The 23305-nt window shown below is 52.1% G+C and overlaps 2 protein-coding genes across 2 annotated transcripts in view; both read right to left on the reverse strand.

The window, feature by feature from the left end:
• Window positions 1–5898: 5898 nt before the first annotated feature.
• TMEM125 (transmembrane protein 125) lies at window positions 5899–9106 on the reverse strand. The gene is made up of 3 exons (XM_080800525.1): window positions 8998–9106; window positions 7553–7690; window positions 5899–7331 (listed from the first exon to the last, which is right to left on the reverse strand). The coding sequence occupies exon 3, from the start codon at window positions 7188–7190 to the stop codon at window positions 6528–6530; it is 663 nt and encodes a 220-aa protein (XP_080656651.1). The 5' UTR covers window positions 7191–7331; window positions 7553–7690; window positions 8998–9106; the 3' UTR covers window positions 5899–6527.
• Window positions 9107–16889: 7783 nt separating this feature from the next.
• The window catches only part of CFAP57 (cilia and flagella associated protein 57), a gene marked incomplete at both ends in the record, with an annotated part of 70882 nt that continues 64466 nt past the window's right edge, over window positions 16890–23305 (reverse strand). Inside the window, one exon of the mRNA XM_080800498.1 lies at window positions 16890–17104. Within this exon, the coding sequence (XP_080656624.1) occupies window positions 16890–17104 (215 nt within the window). The remainder of the gene's footprint in view (window positions 17105–23305) is intronic.

Below are 23305 nucleotides of genomic sequence, written 5' to 3' on the forward strand. Positions count from 1 at the left end.
TACCTTTCTGGGTACCCTCAGAGCTGGCTCCCTACAGCGGGGGGCCAGTCTTCATCCTGAAGGGGAAGCTTGCCAAACCTCCTTCCTCCTCATTCACTCTGGGCTGGAGATTTGAATGTGTCTGTTTCCCAGGACTCAGGTCAGAAGATCTGGGGCACCTGGGTGACTCAGTTGGTTGGGCGTCTGACTCTTGACTTTGGCTCAGGTCATGATCTCCGGTTGTGAGACTGAGTCCCACATCAGGCTCTGTGCTCAGTGTGAAGCCTGCTTAGCATTCTTACCCCCACCCTGTACTCCTCCCCCTTACCTCCCCAAGTACGTGGGCATGCACACACACACACTCTCTCTCAAATAAATAAATAAAATTAAAAAATATTTATATATATAAGATTTTATTTATTCATTTGAGAGGAAGAGAGAGAGTGAGCACAAGCAGAGGGGGCTGCAGGCAGAGGGAGAGGGAGAAACAGACTTATCGCTGAGCAGGGAGCCTGACGAGGGCTCGATCCCAGGACCCTGGGATCATGACCTGAGCCGAAGGCAGATGCTTAACTGGCTGAGCCACCCAGATGCCCCATAAATAAAATATTAAGAAAAAAAAAAAAAGAAGAAAACCCAGTGAGGATAGGACAGTAAAGGACTTGAGTTAGAATCTTTGATACTGTAGAACATAGTAACGGTAGGAACAACCGCCCTGCTGGGCAGGACCCCCATTTTACAGACTGAGAAGCTGAGGCACAAACAAGTTAACTGCAGCTTGCCTGCTTCACTCAGCAGCAATGCTGTGATCTTACCCGAGAGTACCGATGAACAGATCTAGAGAGGGAGCCTCTGGGTTCTTGGACTTGCTCCCACTGTGCCGGGGCTGGCAACCCCCGTCCCGAGGGAATGGGAGCTGAGAAGTTTTAGGGCACAAGTGCCTGGTTTGGGAGGGCAGGCCGTGAGGGTAGAAGTGCTATGCCTCAAGCCAATCCCTGGGGTTGACTTCCATGCCTATGCCCCGAGGAGCCTCACGGGTCCTGGGGAACAGTCGAGAAGGTAGCCCCCATCTGAGTGCAGAAAGCTGAGCGTGAGGGGGCATGTGTTGGTCCCCTGAGGCCTGGAGGAAGCTGCTCTAGACACCTGAGTGTCCCCAGAAGCCTGCGGTCGCATGTGGGATGTAACTGGATATGATGTAAGAACCACCCGGATTGGAACAGATCAAAAGTTTCTGGAACATGTTCTTCCAGTATCAGGGCGTCCAGGTGACACAGCGGAGAACCTGGAATGTGACTCCTGAGCCCAGGAGGAAACTGTGGCAAGTGCCTCTCTCTCCCTCCCCTGTTGCCCAATGGGGACCTCTGTCTAAGCCCAGACCACTCCACTGTCTCCCCATCAGCCCCCTCTTAGCTTTGCTCTTTACCCGGTACCAGCTTGGATTTCAGGGTCCACTAGGTCAACCTTCCACTAACATCCTCACCTCACCTGCCCCGTTGTCTCCCCATTGCCCATTCCAGGTGGGGCTCTGCCCGAGGCCTGCATCTCAGGCCCCGTGCGCTGTTAAAAAAAAAAAAAAAAGCCCAGGGTCGACCCTGCCTGTGCCTCTGTTCGTGCCTGGTATCCGGCCTCCCGCGGGCTCCAGGCTTCCGGCCATCTTGCTGTTTCCTTGGCTAGATTCCCCTCTCCTCCTGAGCAGCTCCTTGACATGGCCTCAGCATCACAGAGAGAACAGTTGTTGGCCAGCGCCTCCCTCCTCTTCCTGCTCCAAACTTACCTGGTCTGCATTCTTTCTTCTCCCCTATCAAAGTGGCGTCGGAAGCCCAAGGCCTCCATCGAGGGCCCCGGAGCCACCCTCCCTGCCTCTCCACTCAGGGACATTAAGAACAGCCTCTTTGCTGCCTTCTGTCTTAAACTTCTGGTTCTGTCCACATTCTATCAACCCATCGCATCTCTCCCATCTTAAAAAGCTGCTCAGTCACAAAGACAGGTTGGTCCCACCCTCCGAATGTCCATCAGATGTGTTGTGTTTCACTCCGTCCCGACAGCCACCCTTTTGTCTGGGCCCCCATCATCTCCCATCTGGGGATGCCATTCACCCCGCAAAGGAGTCCCCTGTCCCTGTTTTTGCCCCTCCCAGTTAATTCCCTATGATGCGGGCAGAATGATTGTCCTAAACCACAATTCCGACCAGGCCATTCCTAGGCTTAAAATCCTTCACTGTTGTCCTCCTCACCATAAGCAATGGTGTCACCCACTATGGAGCTGCTGAAGCCTGGGACTGGCCAAGGGCTCCTCCCTGGGTGCCCCCTTGCCTCTTGGCCATGAATGCATGGGTTCGGGCCACACAAACTCTCCGTTTCCTTGAGGAAGCCAAGTTCTCTCATCTCTGGACCCTCCTCCTGCCCTTGCTTCTTTGTGGGATACCCTTTCTTCTCCACCTCTCTAGCTCGTCCCTCGGGGGCCAGCAGAAACGGCCCTTCTGGAACTGACTGGACATTTCTTCTGATTCGTTCTCTCCTAAAGCCAATTCCCGGCTCTACATCGCAGCCAGCCGGTCCCAGATCCCATTCTGGGCAGAGTACTTCCCCTCATTAAAAGCTTTCCATGCTTCTCATTGTCCCGAGGACAAAGTCCAAATTCCTCAGCTAGGCTGACACAGCCATTCCACAGACCAGAGGAAAGGTGGTGGAACTATTTGGTAGGAGCAAGGTGACGGCTTCCCGCCACGTGACTCATTTTCTCGTGACAGGGAGGCCAAGCCTGGGGGTGGGGGGGTGTTTGCTGGGGTGTGAAGGTCGTGGAGAGAACTTGGGGGCCACTGTGGAAGGAGGAGCTGACCAGGGAAGCTTGTGCAACTGATGAGTACAACCGGGGACCGCTTGAGATGGGTGGTGGTGACACCAGGTTGCCTGGCCCTGTGGATTTCTCTAATAACAGTTCACCATGAGGCAGACGGGAGCATTTATCCAAGGGCGGGGATTTGCTGGAAAGTGGGACCAAAGGTTGGGGGACTAAGGAGTTGAGGACTCTGTCAAGGAGTGGGTGAAATGATGGGTCATGGAATCTTAACCAGAAGGGAGACAAAGACAGGAGGGGCCAGTGGATGGCTGCTGGCAGTGTGGACTGAGATGGGAACCAGTGAGATGCTCTGAGCAAACAAGCTGGAGGTGGGAGGTTGTGGGAAGTCAGCCCTAGTGATTGCGGAAGTAGTAGCATTTCTGCCCTGCCTGTGCCTCCACCTAGCTCCCGCCCAGACCCGCGTTATAAGCTACTTATAGCTGCGTTTGGTGGTGTTACTTCCCCAGCCCGTTGGAACCGCCCTCGGGGGCAAAGGCCAGATTCTTCATCTGGCATCCCTCCCAGAGAGCTCAACAAAGGCCTTGCCCGTGGTGGCATGTTGCTGTATAACCCCTCCCCTCCCCTTTCTCTAGGACTGTGTTTCTGTTTTCCTTTAGTTTTTTGTTTTTGTTGTAGCATGTTATTTGTTTGTTTTTCTCAAAGAAACCGTCTGCCTCTTGTTTGGGTTTTTAAAAGAAATCTCTAGGCTCAACATGGGGCTCAAACTCATGACCCTAAGATCAAGAGTTGCCAGGGTCCACCAACTGAGCCAGCCATGTACCCTTCCTTTAGTTTTTTAAAAGAAACATCATCAAAGAGTCTAACCTTTACTCAGCTGAAAAAAAACAGGACTTCTGCCCATATTACAGGATGGAGAGGCAGTCTGTGGTCCTTCGATGGCCCTGGAGTTGATGAGAATGGGAGCCCCAGAAGAGGGAACATTTGGGGGCAGAAAGATTCCAGGCCAATAGTGGACAGTGGCCTAAGTTCCCAACCCGTCCCTGTTCTGGGTAGGTCTCTTCCTGATCCTCGCATACACATTGCCATCCAACCAAGCTGAGTCCTTCATCCATGCAGCAAAACTACTATGTGTCAGGCCCACCTTGGGAGCGAGGGACATACGGCTGAGTAACACCGCAATCCTGATTCAGGAGACAGGCACACAAGGAAAGAATTCTAGACTGGTGCCTACAGTTGTGGGTCCAGGCATAGAAAATGGGCAACTCATTAGTTTTGGGGGACAGGGCTGGGGAAGATGCCTAGAGAACTGGGTCTGAAGTGTATGAAGGCAAGGAGAAGAGAGACACGAAGTCTGGGAGAAGTGAGAGGACATGGGACGGTCATGACAGTTCCGTGCGGCTGGCTCCTGGGCTGCTTTGAGGTGCGAGAGCGGCCAGATCATGTTGGGGAGCCCGCACGTTAGTGTGCGTGCCATGGGGGATCAGGCAAGGACTTGAACGTTTTAGGACAGCCCTGGGTTGCCACCTGGAGCTTCCCAGGTATAGTCTGAAATTGGCCCTCACACGTAGAGGGCAGGAAGAGATGAGACACAGAGACAGGCCACTCTAGATCGGCGGCTGGCAGGTGTAATGGGTAAGGGAACTGACTTAGGAGGTTTTCTTGGGTGGCTGCAAGACAAGGAGATCTCTGGAGCTGCCCATCAGGTCTTGAAAGTTTATACAGAGGCCTTCAGTGGGTTCAGTCTCGTGTGCCATTCCGGTAGTCTCCAGCACACCACTGTCTCAAGGCTGTATTCCTGGGGCAGCTTCCAGGAGCTGGAAAGTCAAGTGGGACGCACATCTGAAGGACAGGAGAAGGGGTGGGGAACTTCCCACCGCCTGCGTCCACCTCATGGGTCAGCTGGCGGTCACATTCCCCTGACCCCATCACCTCCCCTAAAGTCACTGGCTCACGGGTGTGTGTTGGGGTTGGGAGGGAGATGAACTGAAGAAGAAAAGAACAAAAGCAGGGAGCCCCAAGGGGAGGCTGCAGAAATCAGGCATGGGTGGGGAGGGCGCTAGGAGTGAGCCCAGAGAGCCGGGCACCCCACGCACATGTGTTTGGGGAGTCCACAGGTGGTGATGTGGTCACTAGACGCCGGATAAGGAAGAAGCGAGGGTGCCGTCGGGGACCATGCTGCGCTTTCTAGCCTGGGTTCTGGGTGAAGGCCACAGCTCCCAGATGAGACGAGGAGCTGGTTCAGGATGAGGACGAAGGGGATTGGATGTTGAATATGTGGGGTCGGAGATGCCATAGTCCCTGGGCAGAGGTTCTGCTGCTCTGCTGGTCCCAGACGTGGCTTCTTGTTTCCGCTCACCTGGCTCCCTCCTCGGCAACACCCTTCCCTCATCCATCAGCTCAGCGTTTTCTCCAGGAGAGCCAGAGATCTTGGCCCCTGAAAGCAATTTTCTCCCTGTCAGAGCCCAGGTAGCTCTACACTTAGCGCCCCTTGGAGGCCTGTCCGGTGTCCCTGCCTCTCTTGACTCCCTGGCAGGGCTGCGGGGCACCTGACCTTGGACGTTAGAGGTGATCGTTGCCACCCAGGAAGTTCTGTGCCGTAGAAGGGCGATCCCTTCCAGGGCTGACCCCAAGCAGACAGTGACTCTTACAGCCCAGGGAGGTTTCCAACAACCCTTCTGTGCCTGGGGGGGGGGGGGGGCAGGTGGGGGGGTGGTGCAGAGGGAGGCCAGCCAGTGCAGCAAGTACACAGGCCAAGATATCCCAGTCCCAGAGGTGAGATAGGGAACTGTGGCCTCCAGGGGAGCCAGCTGATGAAACCCCAGTGCTTCAGGCTTTACCTCGAAACAGAACAGGAGCAAATATGAAGGACTCGGGGCACACTCCCCCCACCCCAGACCAGAAACCCACCACCTTCCCAAAGGGAAGCGCCTCCTCCCCCCAGCTCGCCCGCATGGTACCGATGAGGAGAAACCACACGCCTGACTGGGGACATGGCACCTTTGTCAGCTAGAAAGAGATACACAGGATTACCTGTAGAAGGGCAGTTGTTGGGGGGGGGGGTTGTTGGGGAGGAGGAAGGAAGCTCTCTAGGTGAGATGGCCAGGGACAGACAATCACCATGACAGTGGCCACCACTTTTATTGCACCTGCCACGTGCCTGGTCCTTCCACACACGATGGCATGTGGTCCTCACGATCCAGTTCACAGCACATGACTGTGACTCTCCAGAACCCGAGGCTCAGAGAGGTTCAGTCACTTGGCCCAGGCCCCCAGCTGGTGACTGGTAAATGGGGGGATTCCAGTCCAGTCCCGGCACTTCCTGGAGTCTGTGTCCTTTCACTTTGTCACCCGTTACTCTCCTCAGTGAACAGTTGCCGGGATGGTCTCTGGGCTAGGCAGGTAACAGTCACTCCCGGGAGCTCCCTGACAGGTGTTACAAGGCAGGGTTGCATCTGAGGGGTGTCGGGAATAAGGGCCAAGAGTCTTCAGGGATCCCAGAGAGAGGCAGGGTCACACACCCCCACTTCTCAGGAGACACCCCCATGACTTCCTGTGGTAGGGGGACACGTGGGCTCTTCAGTACAGGTCACGCAGCCCCACAGAGGGTCGGACAGTCCTGGGGAGACGGACAGACTCGCACACTCCCCGGCATGTGTCGGTGCAAGCACACACCCACCCACGCACACCGACAGCCTGGCGCAGCCCTGTGGCTGCTGGGGCAGGGGGCGGAAAAGGGAATTGGGGCTTGGTCAGATGAGGCTGGCGATGCTGGACGTGGTCTCATGACGCTGGCCAGCAGACAGCCGGCCTGAGATGCTGAAGGTGCTGCCGTGGCCGCCGTGGTCACCAGGGGTGGCGGGGGCGGCTGCGTGGAGGGGAGGACAGTGTCCGCTCAGGCCCACCTGGTACAGCAGCAAGCCCAGCAGCAGAAGTGAGCCCGCGGCAGCCAGGCCGATGCCCACTGACAGCATGGCAGCCAGCGGCCGGGCCGGGGCGGGGGCGGCAGCCAGCCCGGCCAGCGTCAGGCCGGTGACCAGCACCACCAGGCCGCTGAGCAGCACCACGAGCGCATCGGCCCCTCCGCCGCTCCGCAGCAGGGCCACGTGGTGGGGCTGGCGCAGACAGTTCATGTCCTGCACGGCCGAGCTCATCAGCTGCTTGACCAGCACCAGCAGGGCCAGCAGGCAGAGCACTGTGCCTGTCGCCAGCCGCCACTCGCCGGAGCGGCTGCTGGTGGAGGACAGCAGCGCCACGCCACCCGCCCCACAGCCCGCCACCAGAACCACAGCCACGGCGAAGCAGAGTGCCGAGCGCCGTGGCTGCTGGGACCACCACAGCTCTACCTGCTCTCCCAGCATGTCTGGGGGCAGCCCCCCCGGGCCCGGCGGGGCTGGAGCCTCTCCTTCAGACATGGCCGGGGGCGGGGGAGAGGGCAGAGGGCAGTGTTGGGGGTTAGAGGGTGTGGGTCATGGCCTAGAGCCCCCACCACCTGCTTGGCAGCTAGAGGCCCAGAGTCCTGTTCCTCTCCCCGTCCGGGGTGTGGTCACCATCACCTGCAGGGGGGATCACACCTGTTACCTCCCCAAACGACTCACCCTTTATGGTCTCTCCTGGGAGCCTTGGGGATGACCCCTGGGAATCCTCCCCAGTGTCCCCCGACAGCCCCCTCCCCAGCACTGCCACTCTGGAATGCTTCTCCAATGATCCCAGGAGAGTTCCCCCACATAACACATCCCCCACCCCCTCCAGGGAAGCCCCTGGCCCAGCCCCTGACCTCTCTGGCTCTCTCAGTTGCCTGTCCCATCCCGGCTGGCCGAAGGAGCTGGTGTCACAGTGGATGATAGGACCAAGAGCAGAGATAAAGCCTCATTCAGGATCTGCCTCACATGGCCTCAGCTGTCACCGCTGGCTCCTGGGGGCAGGGTTGTGGGGAGGGAGGGGGCTTATGACTTAACCCTTCTGGAACCAGCAGCCTGACCCTGAACCTTCTTTCTTGGGACTATAGCTACTTCTCTGTGGGTCAGGATCTAATCCCTAACTCTCCCCTTCCCCCACATCTCATCTGATTTCCTACCCACAGCTGCTGGTGCCCCGATCCCTCTCTCCCCCAAACCCGGATCTCCCTCCTAAGCTCCAGACCCACAAGCCAATCGTCACCTTCATGTTCCCTAGTTATCTCTGATGCAACACTTCCCGGCCCAAGCTCTGTCATCTTAGCCTAGACCTCCTCCTCCTCCTCTCATGTGCCTTACTTCCTTGTGAAGTGCACGTCCCAGGGAGGCCACCTGTAAACCTCTCTCCACAGGGTCCCTGCTTCCATCCCCATGCCTCCTGCCACATCATCCCCACCCAAGCCCCTCTTCCTGCCTCCTTTCTCCATTCTCCCTCTCACAACCCCCCCATGCCATCCTCCTCCTCCACCATTATTCTAAAGTGGAGCAAACGGTGGAGGGCTCTGTCCTTGAACCCCAGCTGCTGTCCTTACCAGCCATGGGACTCTGATGAGGGACCTGACAGTGGTTACTCGTTTAACATTTAACCTTCCTCTAGAGGCCAGCCAATATGATTCAAACTGGGCAAAATAAAGCAGCATGGTCCCTGCCTTCAAGGAAAGCCGGCTTACAGCAGGTGCGTATATGTGATTAAAGCCCCGAGTGGGGGAGTCAGAAGAGGAGCTCAGGGGAGGGTCAGAGAAGCCCCTCTTGGAGCCTCAGTCTCCCTATTGGAAAAGTGAGGACGATATATTTATCTTGAAGGATGGGGGCGAGTCATTTGACATCTCCGCTTCAAATGCATAGATGTCCAAAGAACTCTTTTTAAAATAAAAGAATACATGTTCTCCCCGCCAATTCAGGAGAGGACTCCTGCTTTATACATAGGATGCGGGTCGAGGGTCGTTCCAGGAAAATGATGAAGGTGGCCCGGGAGGGGTTAACACCCTCGATGATTGGTCCTTCCCCACCCCTCTGCAAGGGCAGCCGCACACACAGGGTAGGAGGAGCAGGTGCAGATGCCCTCAAGGGAGGTGGGGGAGGGGCCTTAGGAGGGGGCCAGACTGAATCCCAGCATTCCTCAGGGCTGTGACTTCACTGGTCTGAAGGTGCTAGCACAGGTGTGCTAGGACAGTGGGGCCGGGCTGGGGGTGGGGTGGAGGTTCTCAGGCAGAGCCAGGGGGGAGAAGGTGGGGGCGGTGGGGGTAGGGGATCATGGGGGACTCACAAGAAGCCTGGAAGTGCTGGATCCGATCAGAGCAGGCTGGGCCAGGCAGGTGAGGCATTCCAGCTCCGTTTCCGGGGAGGCGCTTCACCTGCCTAACCTGCGTCCAGGTAAGGCCTGGGGGTGTGTGTTGGGGGGGGGAGGGGGATCAACAGGTGTTTTCTAGGCAGGGCTTGAGCCGATTGGCTGACGTGGCACAGCTCCATCCGCCGGGCTGAGGCATTCCTGGGAAGGGAGGGGCTTCTGTCGCTGCTGTTAGGGCTCGAACACAATTCTCAGATCTGGGCAGTAGGAGGAATGTTGTCTATCTGCCCCAGAGTCCGGACCCTAACCCATTGCCCCGGCTTCAAGCCCAGCTCAGCTTTAGTTCTAGCCTAAGTCTAATTCCAACTCCAGGTGCACTTTCAAACCCTGATTAGATTTCCTAGCTCCGACTGCAACCCCTAATCCACATCTCAGCCCCAACCCCCAGCCCCATTTCCAAATCCAATTCCAGCCCCAGCTTCAGATCCCAACCCCAAATCTGGCTTGAAACCTCAGCTCCAACTCCTCACCCCAGCCGCAGGCTCCATATTCTGGAATTAGATCCTAGACTACAACCTTGACTCTTGTTCCTGAATTCAGCCCCCAAATCCCAGCCCCAGACTCGAATCCTGCCTCAGCCCCAAATCCCAACACCAGTTGATCCCCAAACCCAGGCCCAGTACCCTCATCCCTGGATTGGAGCCCGTACAAGCCCCTTGCTCTGTTTCCTTTAAAGCCCGAAGTGCCTAGGTTGGCCTCCTGGACGTGGCTCCTGCTGGGGGAGGTGGGACTTGAACCCAACCGAAGGGGAAAGGCTTTTCGGGTGTGAAAAAGGACCCCCCTTGCTTAAAACTCTTGCAGAATAAACCCTTCAGGGTATCCACCACACTCCTTTTCTGGGCTTGAGCAGCCCCTGCCGTCTACCCTAGGCCAGTCATTTGCCACTGGCCCCTGCCCTCCAGCCAGATGGCATGCCCCGCCATCTGGCTGGAGTTCTGTGTGCTCTGTCCACTGCTTTGCACTTCCAGTGGGTTTTTGAACTCAGAGTTCCCCTGCATAGGGTATTTGCCACCATCCAGCTTCAGTCTGGCCAACTCAAATTCTTCAACTGGGATGTCACCTCCTCCAGGAAGCCCTCTGGGACTTCCAGGTGGGTTTAGGTGCCTCTGGTGCACCCACAGTCCCTGTGCTTGCTCTGCAGCTGCTCTTACCTGAGCCTGTGCTGTAATTGCCTCTATTTACCTGCTTGTCATCCCCCATGACACGGGGGTCTTAGTGTCTGTTTCTGCTAACCACCTGACCATAGTAGGCAGCATTTTGCCTGGCATGTGGGAAGTAATGATAAATATTTGTCGAATGAATGAATGTGTGAAGTGATAGGGGCAGGCAGTGTACGAGATAAGGCTGGAAGGACAAGTTTGACAGGTTGCACCGGGACGGGACTCCTAGGCCATGGTGAGGCATTTGGACTCCTCTGAGGTGCCCTGGGGGATTCTGAAGTGTCCCAGAGATGTGGCCGGGGCCCTGCTTTTTCTTCTTTTTCAAATATTTATTTGACAGAGAGACACAACGAGAGAGGGAACACAAGCAGGGGGAGTGGGAGAGGGAGAAGCAGGCTTCTTGCTGAGCTGGGAGCCCGATGTGGGGCTTGATCCCAGGACCCTGGGATGAGCCCAAGGCAGATGCTTAACGGTTGAGCCACCCAGGAGCCTCCCTGCTTCTAATAATAGGGGAATCTGGCAGCACCCACCACACGTACTTTGGGTAGGTGAAGGGGGCCCGCTTGGAGGTGGTTGCAGACTGTCACCCATTTCCTGGGTTGGGCCTCTTGCAATGTCTCTTGCTCTCTCTCCTTCTGATATGTGTGAAATAGACAAGGAAAACAAAGTCCGGGTTTTCTTCCCATTATCAGCTCACAAAATAACCACGCTTGAGCTGTCTGTGCCTCTCTTAGCTTTGTTCTGTGCAGATGAGGGGGGAGCCAGTCGTAACTTGAGAGCAGTGCTAGCAAATAGAATTATAATGCGAGACACAGATGTGATTTAAAATCTTCTAGTAGGGGCTCCTGGGTGGTCAGTCGGTTAAGCGTCTGCCTTCCGCTCAGGTCATGATCCCAGGGTCTAGGGATCCCTGGGATCGAGACTCACATCGTCTGGAGGAGCCTGCTTCTCCCTCTCCCTCTGCAGCAACCCCTGCTTGTGTGCTCTCTCTCTCTCTCTCTCGGTCAAATAAATAAATAACAACTTAAAAAAAAAAATCTTCTAGTAGCCACATTAAAAAGGTTAAAAAAAAGGTGAAAATAACATATGATAATTTTTATTTAACTCCCCAATATTTTCATGTTCGTGAATGATTATGATTTCCATGTAGTGTATGATTACAAATGAGTAATAAGATACTTCAGTCCTTTATTCTGGAAATCTCCGTTCAGACTAGCTATGTTGCAAAGGCTCAGTTGCCACACGTGGCCCATGGTTCCCTGACTGGTTGCAGATCTAGATGATTCTTCCCCTCGAGGAAAAGTGCAGGCAAGCTGACTTGCTGTGGGGCGGTACCCCCTGCCCTGGGGCGAGTGGGGTGAGAGGGGTGAGGGGGCGGGGAGGGTCAGGGTTCCAGGATGTGTGTTCCTCGGGCTGAGAGGCTGATTTCTAACAATTATTTACCTTCCTGGTTTTAAGAAGTCAGCCCAGCCAGGCCCATGGTCCAGCTGTCCTGAACGGAGCTGGGGCAGGGCGACTCATGAGATTTTTTTTTTCCTTTCCACCACCGCCCCCCCCAACCTGAGCGGTTTGAAAAGAACTTGTTGGGCGGTGGCAATGCAGCCTAAAAGGTTCCTCAGCTTACACTGATCGCACGAGTCCTTGGTCTCTGTCTGGGTATTATCAAATAAGTCTGGAGTCCAAGTGGACAGGCAGGGTCCTTGCAGGGCTTTTGAACTGTGTTCCCAAAATAGAAGCTGCGGGGGTAGCTCAGATGGGTGTCAGTGAAAGCCAGGAGTAGGAGGTGGCAGTGGGCACAGAACACAAAATATGGATTCTTTTTTTTTTTTTTAAGATTTTATTTATTTAACTGATGGAGAGAGAGAGATGGCGAGAGAGGGATCACAAGCGGGGGGAGTGGGAGAGGGAGAAGCAGGCTTCCCGCTGAGCAGGGAGCCCGATGCGGGGCTCGATTCATGGACCCTAGAATCATGACCTGAGCCAAAGGCAGATGCTTAATGACCGAGCCATCTAGGCGCCCCCAAAATGTGGATTCTAACTGGTCGATTAGATGGCCATTGGACGGTGGGAGTTCTGAGAGGTCCACCTCTCAAAAGAGAGGCCCCGTGGCCCAGTCTCCCTGCTTCTGCTGCACTCCCTCCTCAACCTACTGTCACCCAGGAAGCTGGGCTGACCCTGTCCTCATGCAGAGCTGGTCTTGTCCTTACTATGCACGTGCCTCCAGTGGCCCACTTTCCTCAAACAGCTGAAGTCCTCTCCAATCTCCAAGGCCCTCTCTGATTTCATCATAGCTATCCCTCCCTCACTTGCTCTTGCTGGGAGGCTTTGCATGGGCTGTTCCCTCTGCCTGGAATGCTTTTCTCCCACGTGACTCCCTCCTGCACCTTTTGTCAGGTACATGTTCAAATATCACCTTCTCAGCAAGAAGCCCTTCCCGACACCCTATAATAACAACCTTCCCCACTTCCTACCCCCGCCCTATTTTATTTCCTTTATTCTCTTATGTTTCTCTGTAGCAATTATCACTGCCCAGCCGGCTATATATTTTTCTTATCTGTCTGGAATATTGTCTCTTTACTCCCCTAAAACGGAAGCTTCATGACGGAAGGGATTTGAGTCTGATTCATGATGTCTCCCCAGTTCCTAAAATAGGCTTGGCGTATAACAGGTGCACGGTGAATGCACTTTGAATGAATGGTGGAAAGCCTGTGGGTTTGGGAGCTAGATTGACCTTGAAGTGTCAAGCCCCAGCTCCAGCTGTGTAACCAGAGAAAAACTGCTTAAACTGTATGTGTTTCAGGCTCTCCATTTGTAAAATGGGGACAATAAGTACTTAATCTAAATTGTGTGTGTGTGTGTGTGTGTGTGTGTGATTAAATAATGTAATTATATTCTTAATTAATTCCAGCAAACATTTACCATTTCCTTTCTCTGTGTTCCCACCAGGTGCTGTGCCAGGTGCTGCAGACACTGTGCTGAGCAAAAGAGGTGCTGTTCCCGCCCGCCTAAAGGGCAGCCTGGAGGGCAAGGGGCATAAAGTGATTTGTAGCTGGGGTGACAATCCCCTCAGAGAGACATCTCTGGGAGTGTCTGCCCTGTGCATGATGACCGCCTTCCCCCCAGGGATGAACCCCAGCAATGAGGATCACATTTTGTGACCCATCCCCCTGGCTATAGCCTGGGGGCGAGCCCCAGACTCAAGCAAGGCCCCAAATAGTTCTCTTTTGGCATTTTGAAGTCAGACTAGAGATTCCGTTTCAGCTTTGGAGCGGGTACTAATGAGACGCCGAGGCACCATTTGCCAGCTGAGCTAGGGGTGGAAACTGGTCTGCAGAGACGGGTGAGGACAAGAGAGGGAGGGGTGGTTTCAGCCAGGCTCTGGTTCAAGTTTGTCTTGAGGCCTGGTTGTATCTCTGCCTGGAGATTCCTGAGACCATCCCCACTCTCACCCCCTTGCCCAGCCCGGTGATAAACTTCCCCTTTTGCCTTAAACTGGCTGGAGCTGGGTTTTGTTCCTTGGACCTAAAGAAGGGCTTCTATGTTCTAGGTTCTTCTGCTCCGAGCTAGACTCTCATGGTCCCAACTTGAATATACTTACTCCACCAGTACACAGAGGCGGCGCTAGGTGAGTCCCAGTCGTGAGTCCCAGTCTACGCGTGACACCCCTGACAAATCCCAGTACGTGACACACCCTAGATGAGAAGTAAATGCCAATTCTTGTACAGGATTGGTCATCGTTAGTGGTGGCGAGTGTTAGTTCTTCCTGCTGCCTGGCGCCCCGCGGGGTTATGTCCTTGTAAATTTGCTCTCTCATCCAGTTCAGCTCAAAGCCTAAGTAAGCCCTTGAACCTCCAGTGGTCTAGGGGAGCTTACCCTAGCAGAGCTCAGGAAGAATGAACCCCACGGCGGGGCCTGACATCCTTCTCTGTGACCTCTCACTCCACATCCAGAGCGATGATTGCAAGGGAGTCCTACCTGGACACGCACATATTCCCAGGGCACCAGCTGTCACACCATAAATGAATGAGTCCCTAGAGCTTAATAATGGACCGCGACCAGAGGAACGAGAGTGGTGTCTGTATGCCAAATGCCTGGCCACTTGGGTGACCAGTGGGGTCCTGCAGGAGGAGGGGACTGCCAGGCCCGCCCACTCTGTTAATCGGGGGGGTTCAACTGGCTGTAGGCCACTAGGAGGGAGGTTGTGAAGGGGGAGGTTGGCCAGTGGGTTGAGAAGCTCCCCATGGAGTCAGGATAGGCAAAATGGAGGGAGGTCTCCTCTGTGGGAAGCCCAGTCAGTGGCACCCAGCAGCTGGAAGTAGGAACAACAGAGGAAAACAGAGAGGTGAACTGCGTCACTAAGCCCTGACAGTGACTTTTTTTTTTTTTTTTTTGTCACACAAGTACCTTACCTCTGCTTCAAAGAGGACTATCTCAGAAAACACATTGCCAGCCACCAAGACTTCTCTGTTTCCGAGATCTTGGTGGATTTCAGCAACTGACTAGCTGATACCCTCTCCCCCCGCTTCCTACCCTTTAAATTCCCATTCTTATATTTTAAATAATGATCCCAGAAACCATAGGCCCCCACGCTTGACCTCAATAGGGCAGAACCCCAGGCCTGTGGAATGGCTGTCTCTCCTCCCTCCCTCTCCCTCCCCCTGACCCTGACCTTGCTGTGTGGCCCAGGTGTTATTTCCATGTCCCCTAAACGATAAGCCTTTCTTTCCTGATGGTGGTTGCTGCGGGGAGTCTGGAATCATAATCAGAACCACAAGAGCCAGTCTGGCCATGACATTGGTTATGGAGAGGTGGAGGTCGGCACGGAACAACAAAACTGTACCTCGGGCTCCAGATTTGCCTGCAAGAAGAGGTCCCCCCGCCCCCCTGGGCAGCTGAGCAAACACCCTGTCCCTTGCTGGCCCAAGTGCTAGGCACGGCTGGGACAGGGCTCTCCCTCTGCCTGAGCATCTGCCTCCACTTCCCTCCCAGCTGCTGGACTGCAGCCAGCCAGCAGCTTAGGTGAGCTGAGCTAGGGAGTCATCAGCTCCCTCTACTTCTGGTCTAGACTTCCCTGGCATCACACGCCTGTCACCTCTGCCACCTGGCCCAGTTTGTATGTGGGACTCCTCCAGGGCAGGCTTAAATGGCTGGAACTTGGAGGCTGCTGCAGCCCGGGCCCACAATCCTGGCCTTACCAGGACGAGCCTGGGCCAACGATTTCACCCTTCTCAGTCTGGTTTTCCTCACCTGGAAACTGTGGCCCATCTTGTAGGTGAAATGTGAGGTCTTGATTCTCAGGCATTTTTAGGTCGAAAGCCCTGTTGCTTGAATGTCACTGCGTCCTAGTTCCAGTGAGTTTCCTTCTGGCCGGCAGAAGAGCCACAGGTTTGCTCTGTGTGTCCCTTCTTCTCAAATCCTTCTCCCTCTCCCTGTGTTGGGCTAACTCCCTCGGTGCCGAAGTCAGAGGAATTCACATCTCTGCATCTCCACTGCCACCATCTGGGTCGCGGAAGCTGTCTTCATAGTCATGGTTGGCCACAGCATCCTCCCCACAGTCCCTAGCCTCCCCTGTTGGGTCCCTCCATCAATGCTCCACCCGGACACGCAAGGGAACTTTAAAAACAGACCCAGCCCTTGCACCCTTGGCACTGAGAGCCCAGTGGGAGAGGCAGCATCACACCATCAGATGGATGTGTTCTAGTGAAGGTTATAAAGGAAAACAATATGGCGCATGTAATCCAGATGGGGGAGGAAGGGATCGGGGACTGTCTTTCTGAGAAAGCAGCATTTCAACTACCATCTGAAGGAGGACGTTGACTGAGTGAGGCGTGAGGACAGAGCATTTCAGGCAGAGACAACAGTATGTGGAATGACCCGGAGGCAGGAAGAACTTGACCTTTTATAGCAACTGAAAGGAAACCAGTGTGGCAAGAGCCTGGGAATGGAGGGCAGGGACGGCTCAGGGGCTTTCTGCTGGCCCCTGGACAGTGTCATCTCTGGCCTTCAAGACCCCGCAGCATGGGGCTCTGCTGACCTCCCTGACCCCCATTTCAAGCCTGTTTCTTCTGCAAAGGTAAAGCCAAGAGACTAGTTCGGAGTGACGTCTGCTCTAGCCCACCTGCCGGGCACGATGATATCACGGTTTGTTGTCCCTGTGGTTAAGTCAGTCAGAGGGTGCCTGAATTTTCTCTTCCTTCCTGGGCACCTAGAGGGCAGAGGACATACTGGGTACACACTAGTCCGAGGGGGATGAGCTGGCGCCTGTGACAGGGTATAGGCAGCCACACCCTGGAGGCCCAGAGAGAGTAGAGGGGCAGCAGGAAGCTGGGCTCAAGTCCACTGTGTTGGTCTCCACAGTGACAGGCAGCCCTGTGCCTGGATAGGGATAAGCAGCGACGGCTTTGGACAAGCTGGAGCAGCCCCTGCAAGTCCTCAGGATCCCCTCTTTCCGTCGCCCCTCCCTGGCTCCCTGGGTAAACAGAGAGTTGGACATGGTTGCTGGCAATTATCTTTATTCTGCCCATGTTCCAAGTTCCCCGGGGCAGGACAAAGAGGTTGGTGTGGCCAGTGCCACAGGGACTGGAGGGACAGCACAAGGTTGACCTGAGGGCAGGGGCACAGGGGCATCTGCAGATGGCTCACCAGAGGGCATCAGTTGGTTTGGACCTCAGTGTCCACTTCTGACTGGACAAGGGAAGGAAGCCGAATTCCAGCAAGGGGGTGGAAGCCCGGCACCTGCTCTTGCTCTTGGATCTGGTCTCTGAGGCGCTGGATTTCTAGGCGTTGCATTTCAATGATTCTCCCGGTTTCTTCTTGCTCATTCAGTCTCATGGTGGGTGCGATTCCAGGCATGTCCTCGCTGGACACTGGAAGGCACAGAGCAGGACTGCTGTGGGCCTGTTACTGGACTGCTGTGAAGTCTTTGAAACCAGCTTATCCCTCTTCTTCCCTTCTGTCCCCTGATTTATTGAGCACCTAGTAATCCCAGATGCTAGGGGTAGAGACAGGCCCTCTCACTGTCTGGCAGAGATGGAGGAATGAAGAGACGGTTTCTCCAGAGTGAGAAAGCCTGTGTCCTGAGCCCCCCCCAGTCTGCCTGCCCCAGGCCCCTCCAGCGGGCTCTGCTCATCCCCCCACGCCCTACTCCCCAAGCAGGGTGGTGCTCTCCTGCTGACCTAGGTCGGCTTCCAAAGCCCCCAGTCCTCCTCCTCACATAAGGCCCCTGCTCCAGGAGGCAGACCCCTCTCTAACCCTCCTGGACTGGCAACTCACTCACGCCCCTTGAGGACTTTCTCCAGACTCCATCCTCCTGTCTCAGGAGCTGCCATCATCCCACGCAATGCCAGATCCACGACGATCCGTGGCTCCTCCCATTCCCTGGACCCCACAGGCTGAACTCTCACCACTCGTGTTCTTGGCCTCCATGCCATGTTGGCACCCGTTCTGTGGGTTCCCCTCCCTCAGCAGGCCTAAGACCCCACACCTTTAAATCTCTACCGTAGTAACCCATCCTCCCATTCCCACCTCACTCACTGCCTTCAAGATTTCTGTTCTTTGACTGAGCATAGATCTCTTCTTTCTGGACAGTTCCATTTTTTACCCACCAAATGGGTTCCTTTTAGATTCACTACTTTTTCTGTCCAGTTAGGCCCACTGTGGGTCTCTTCTGCCATCTTCTTGACAGCACCCTCGAGATTCTAGACGCCTTGTCCTCCTGCCCTGTGTGCTCCGCACAGCCTGAACCTGAGATCATCCAACCGCCCATTCACACCTGGCCTGTTGTGTGCTACCTATGAGATTCAAATTCTCAGTTTCCAGCCCCAGACGAACTTCCTGCCCGTAGTCAGCAAATTCTCATTGCCCTCTCCGGCTGTGCTTCTGAACTTTGACCTGTTCTCTAACTCCTCACCCTAACTCTTTAAAGAAAATTGTCATCAAATATAACATAAAATTTACCATCTCACCACTTTAAGTATAGAGTTTAGTAGCATTGAGTTCATTTACATTGTTGTATAGTCATTCTCCAGAACTCTCGCAAGAACTCTCGTGCCACTGTTCTGCTTTCTGTCTCTAAGAACACAAAGCTCTAGGAACTTCGACAAGTAGAATCACACGGTGTTTGTCTTTTTGTGCGTCTGGCTTATTTCACGTAGCCTGATGTCCTCAGGGTTCATCTGTGTTGCATCGTGTGTCAAAATCATTTCTCTTTCAGGCTGAAGAATATTTTATTGCATGTATATGTACTACGTTTTGTTTATCCCCTCATTCAATGATAGACGTTGGGTTGCTTCTGCCTTTCGGCCACTGTGAATAATGTTGCTATCAACATGGGGTTACAAATAACCTGATGTCAGTTCTTTTGGGTATATACCCAGAAGTGGTTTCTAGGTCATATGGTAATTCTATTTTCAATGTTTTGAGAAACTGCCATGTTGTGTGGCTGCGCCATTTTACGTGCCCACCAACAGTGCGCTAAGGTTCGCGTTTCTCCAGATCCTCACCAATACTTCTCCAGCAGCTATTCTAAAGCATGTGAGGTGACATCTCATCATGGTTTTTGTTTTGTTTTTTTTTTTGAAAGTTCAGGTTTTCTCTTCTTTTCTTTTTTTTTCAAAGATTTTACCATTTATTTAACAGAGAGAGGGAGAGAACACAAGCAGGGGGAGCAGTAGAAGGAGAAGGAGAAGCAGGCTCCCCACTGAGCAAGGAGCCCGACGTGGGACTCCATCCCAGGACTCTGGGTTCATGACCTGAGCCGAAGGCAGCCGCTTAACCACCTGAGCCACCCAGGCGTTCCTCATCGTGGTTTTGATTTCATTTCCCTGATGATGAGTGATGTTGAGCATCTTTTCATGTGCTTGTTGGCCATTTGTGCATCTTCTTTGGAGAAATGTCTATTGAGTCCTTTGCCCATTTTTCAACCTGGTTGTTTTGTTATTGCTGTTGAGTTGCAGGAGTTCGTTACATATTCTGGCCATAACTCCTTATCACATATGTGATTTGCAAATATTTTCTCCCATCCCAAGTGTGCCCTTTGACTCTGCTGATTGTGTGCATTGATACATGTGAGTTTAAATTTTTATGTAGTTATTTTTTCTTTTGGGGCTTGTGTTTTTGGTGTCACATCCAAGAAGTTATTGCCAAATCCGTCTTCTCCCCAACTCTTCACAGATGACATTGACATCTACTTCGCTGACAATCTGTGTCTCCAGCTCCCAGTCAAGCTCCTCTCAGCAGAAGAGTGGTCTCTTTCCTACCCACTGCCAACTCTTCCCTGTACCTCAGAAGTTCACTCTAGAAAAGAATCCATGTTGGAAGATAGTATTGCAAGGAGCAAGTTGTCAGCAATGCCCAGAGGCCAGCCTTGCCTTAGGCTTCTAACTGGTCTGAAGATGGAGCCAGCATTAAGAGTGCTTGACTCGTCCCATTCTTCCTTAGAGAAATCTAGACCATTCTTTTCTTACCTTTGCTCCTCAACTCTTTTTCTTTTTTGGCAATATCTAGGCTCTTGATCTTTTAGTATTTCTTCTTTTTCTAGCTCTTGACCCTTCCTCCTCCTGCTGCTATAGGTTGCCCCTGATAACCATCCTTTTGGTCAAGCTGTAGCCTGGCCCTGGGGAGAGCAGCACCCTTGGGGAGGTACAGCATACCCAAACCGACAAGCCCAAGCACCTGTGTCACTTGCCTCTGCCTAGTTTCAGTTTGCCTCTCCACCTGCTCCCTTAGCTACTTCCTCTTTCCTGGTTACCAGCGTAGTCTTTGGACTAAACTTTGTGCCCTCCCTGCTGGCTTTCATACTTAGTTATTGTCTCGTTGCCCAGAGAGATCCATCCTGTGTTTGTGAAGCCACAGTCGTGGAGATATGTACCAAACTGAGCCTGGAAATATTCCAGCACTTGGAATTTTCCTGACTCTGCCCTGCCACTGGCCATACCATCCTCTCTTTGTCCCAGTGCTTCACCAGGTGCTATAAGGATCTTGATGCAGATTGTAGCTTTAAGCTCCTCTAGGTTCTGCAATCATTGGGTGATGTCAGTGAACCTCAGAGGTTTGGCAGTGAGAGGTAATGGATAGGGAGTATCCTAATTGGCATGGGGGGAAATCAGACACTGCAGTGCTATAAGACAGCTCAGGGTTGACACAGCTGCTGGCTGGTGGCTGGCCTCCAGAAGCAGTTGTCTCCTGAAATATCCCTGGCCTGGGTGACATTGTCCATTAATGTTCCCAGGGGTGCAGCTCTGCCTCCTGAGAGCAGTTCATGTGGGCCCAATGTTTCCCCCTCTGTCTCCTTCCTTGGCCTGTGAGCTTCTTGAGGGCATGGGCTGGGCTTATCCTGTTTCTTCTCTTCACTCCCCAATTCTCTCTCATTCTTTGAGAATGACCTGCCTGCTCATCAGAGTTTGGTTCAGTCTTACAGAGTCCCCCTTTGATGGTCCTTCTTCATGTGCCATGGTGTGTAAACCCTCCTGTCCTTTTCCTCCATGGCTGGGCCAAGTCAGTGCTCTCCTCCTGGCCCCGTCCCCACCTTGCTCCTCATATCCCCCATGTCCTCTTAGTCCATGCTCTGCTCTGATCCTGCCATCTACCTAGAGCTGGGCAGTCTCCTCTCTGCACCCTGCCTGCAAGCTTCTTTTGGGAGATTAAGTTCTGATTTTAAATGATGGGAAATAAGAATGTGACTACTAATACATTTGCATTTATTTCTACTGTTTTATTTGCATTTATGTTGGTGTCACTTTTTTCCTTTTGTTTTTTGGCCTTTTCAAAATTTAGGGGGTTTTCCCCTTTACTGGTTTATAAGGTATATATACTCTTTCTTTTTTAATAGTTATCCTCAAAAGTTTAAGCAGCATATTTAACTTAGAGTCCAAAGCAAATCAATACCTTTAACCTTCTTGCAAAACAATACAAGACTTAGAATGCTTTAGCTTTGATCCCCCTGGTTAAATGCTCAGTATTTTAGTTGTGTCTTGGTATTGTGATCCACAATTTAGACATTGTTAGTATTGTTTTATACAGTTATCAGACTTCCCTCTGGAGTAATTTTTCTTCCTGACACATATTCTGTGACAGTTCCTTTCATGAGGTTTTGTTGGTGACAAATTCTGGTTTTGTTTGTAAAAAAATTTTTTTTCTTGTGTTTCACCAGTTACATAACTCCAGGGGACAGTTATTACCTCTTAGCACTTTGAAGACTCTATTTCAGAATTCCTACATGGTTTATACTGCTGCTCTTGGGAAGTCAGGTATCTGTTGAATTGTTACTCCTTTAAACGCAGTCTCTCTGTTCTCTGGCTGCTTTTAACATCTCTGTCTTTGGTTTTCTGCAGACTAGGTATAGATTTCTTTTTATTTATCCAGTTTGAGCGCCCCCGGGCTTCCTGGACCTCATGATGGCGTCTTCCAGCAATTCCGAAACACTTTCAGCTATTCTTTATCATAATGTCTCCTCTCCTCATTCTCTCTTTCTCAGACTTCAGTTAGACATGAGCTGGGTTATGCCATCCCATCTTCTTTGTTTCTTATTACACCTTTGTCCCTTTGGGCTACAGTCTGGGTAATTTCTTCATCCCTTCAGTTCACAAAGTCTCCTTTCAGATACCTCTAACCCATTGTTCAGTCTGTTCATTGAGTCTAACTTGCAACCTGTAGTTTTCATTTCTAGGAGTGTTTCTGGCTCTTTTCCCAAATCTACCTAGTCAATTTTGGGAAACTCTTATTTTGTCTTATTTCCAAGTTTCTATTTCTTTAAATATATTAAATATTCTTGTTTTAATAAACTATCCATGGTCTTTGTGGATTTTATTCTGTAGATTGATGTTTTTGTCATTTTTCACTCGTGGTGATTTATTTCCTCCTGTATTTAGTGATTTTTTGATTGTGAGTTCATGTTCCTTAGAACGTTATCTATAGGAATTCTTTGACAACCGGGTTTAAAATGTATTCTTCCTTAGCAAATTTGCCTTTGCTTCTGCTTGGGACCTGGACACACTGCCAGTGAAACTAAATCTTCAGCCAAGGTTGCTGAGCCACAAATTAAGTGTAAATTCTGGACTTAAACCTGCCAGAGTATGGACTTTTGGTTAGACGTTCTCAGGGAGAGATCTTTTCTCTTGTTTTTTCTTTCCTTTATCCAGAGCCAAGAATAACAGATACTTATCTCACCTATCTCCCTCTGTAAGGTAGGTTTCCTCCTCTAGTTAGCATATAGTTTTCCAATTTATTCTGTATTGATCTGACTCATTTCTTCCTTCTTCATTCCTTCCCTTCCTTCCTTTTCCTATCTACATATTCACCAACACTTATAGGGTTTTTTTTTTTTTTTTTTTTTGTTATTTGGTAATAGTGATCACAATGGGCATGAAGTAGTACCTCACTGTGGTTTCAATCTGCATATTTCTGTGGTGCCTGGGTGGCTCAGTTGGTTAAGCATCTGACTTGATTTCGGCTCCAGGTCATGATCACAGGGTCATGAGATCGAGCCCTGTTCTGGACTCCATGCTGGGCATAGAGCCTGCTTAAGATTCTCTCTCTCCCTCTGCTCCTCCCCTTCTGCTTGTGCACCTGTGTGCACATGCATGTGCATTCTCTCTCAAAACAAACAAAAACTGCATATTTCTAATGATTTCTGTTGAGTATCTTCTCATATGCTTATTGGACATTTGTGTATTTTCTTTGGATAAGTGTCTGTGAAAGTCTTCTGTTCATCAAAAAAATTATTTTGGTTGTTGGTGAGTTGTAGGAGTTTTTTATTTATTCCGGATCTCAGTCGCTTATCAGATATATGACTTGCAAATATTTTTCTCCCATTGTATGGATTGTTTTTTCACTCTTGCTGAAAGTGTTCTTTGATGCATGAAAGTTTTAAATTTTGATGTAGTCCAGTTTATTTTCCTTTTGTTGCCTGTGCTTTTGACGTCATATCTAAGAAATCATTGCCATATCCAAAGTCATAAAGCTTTTTTCCTATATTTCTTCTATGAGTTTTATAGTTTTAGCTCTGACATTTAGGTCCTTGGTCTATTTTGAGTTAATTTTTGTATATGATGTAAGGTGAGGGTCCAACT

Source organism: Martes martes, assembly GCF_963455335.1.
Source record: "Martes martes genome assembly, chromosome: 4".
Lineage (NCBI taxonomy): Eukaryota > Metazoa > Chordata > Mammalia > Carnivora > Mustelidae > Martes > Martes martes.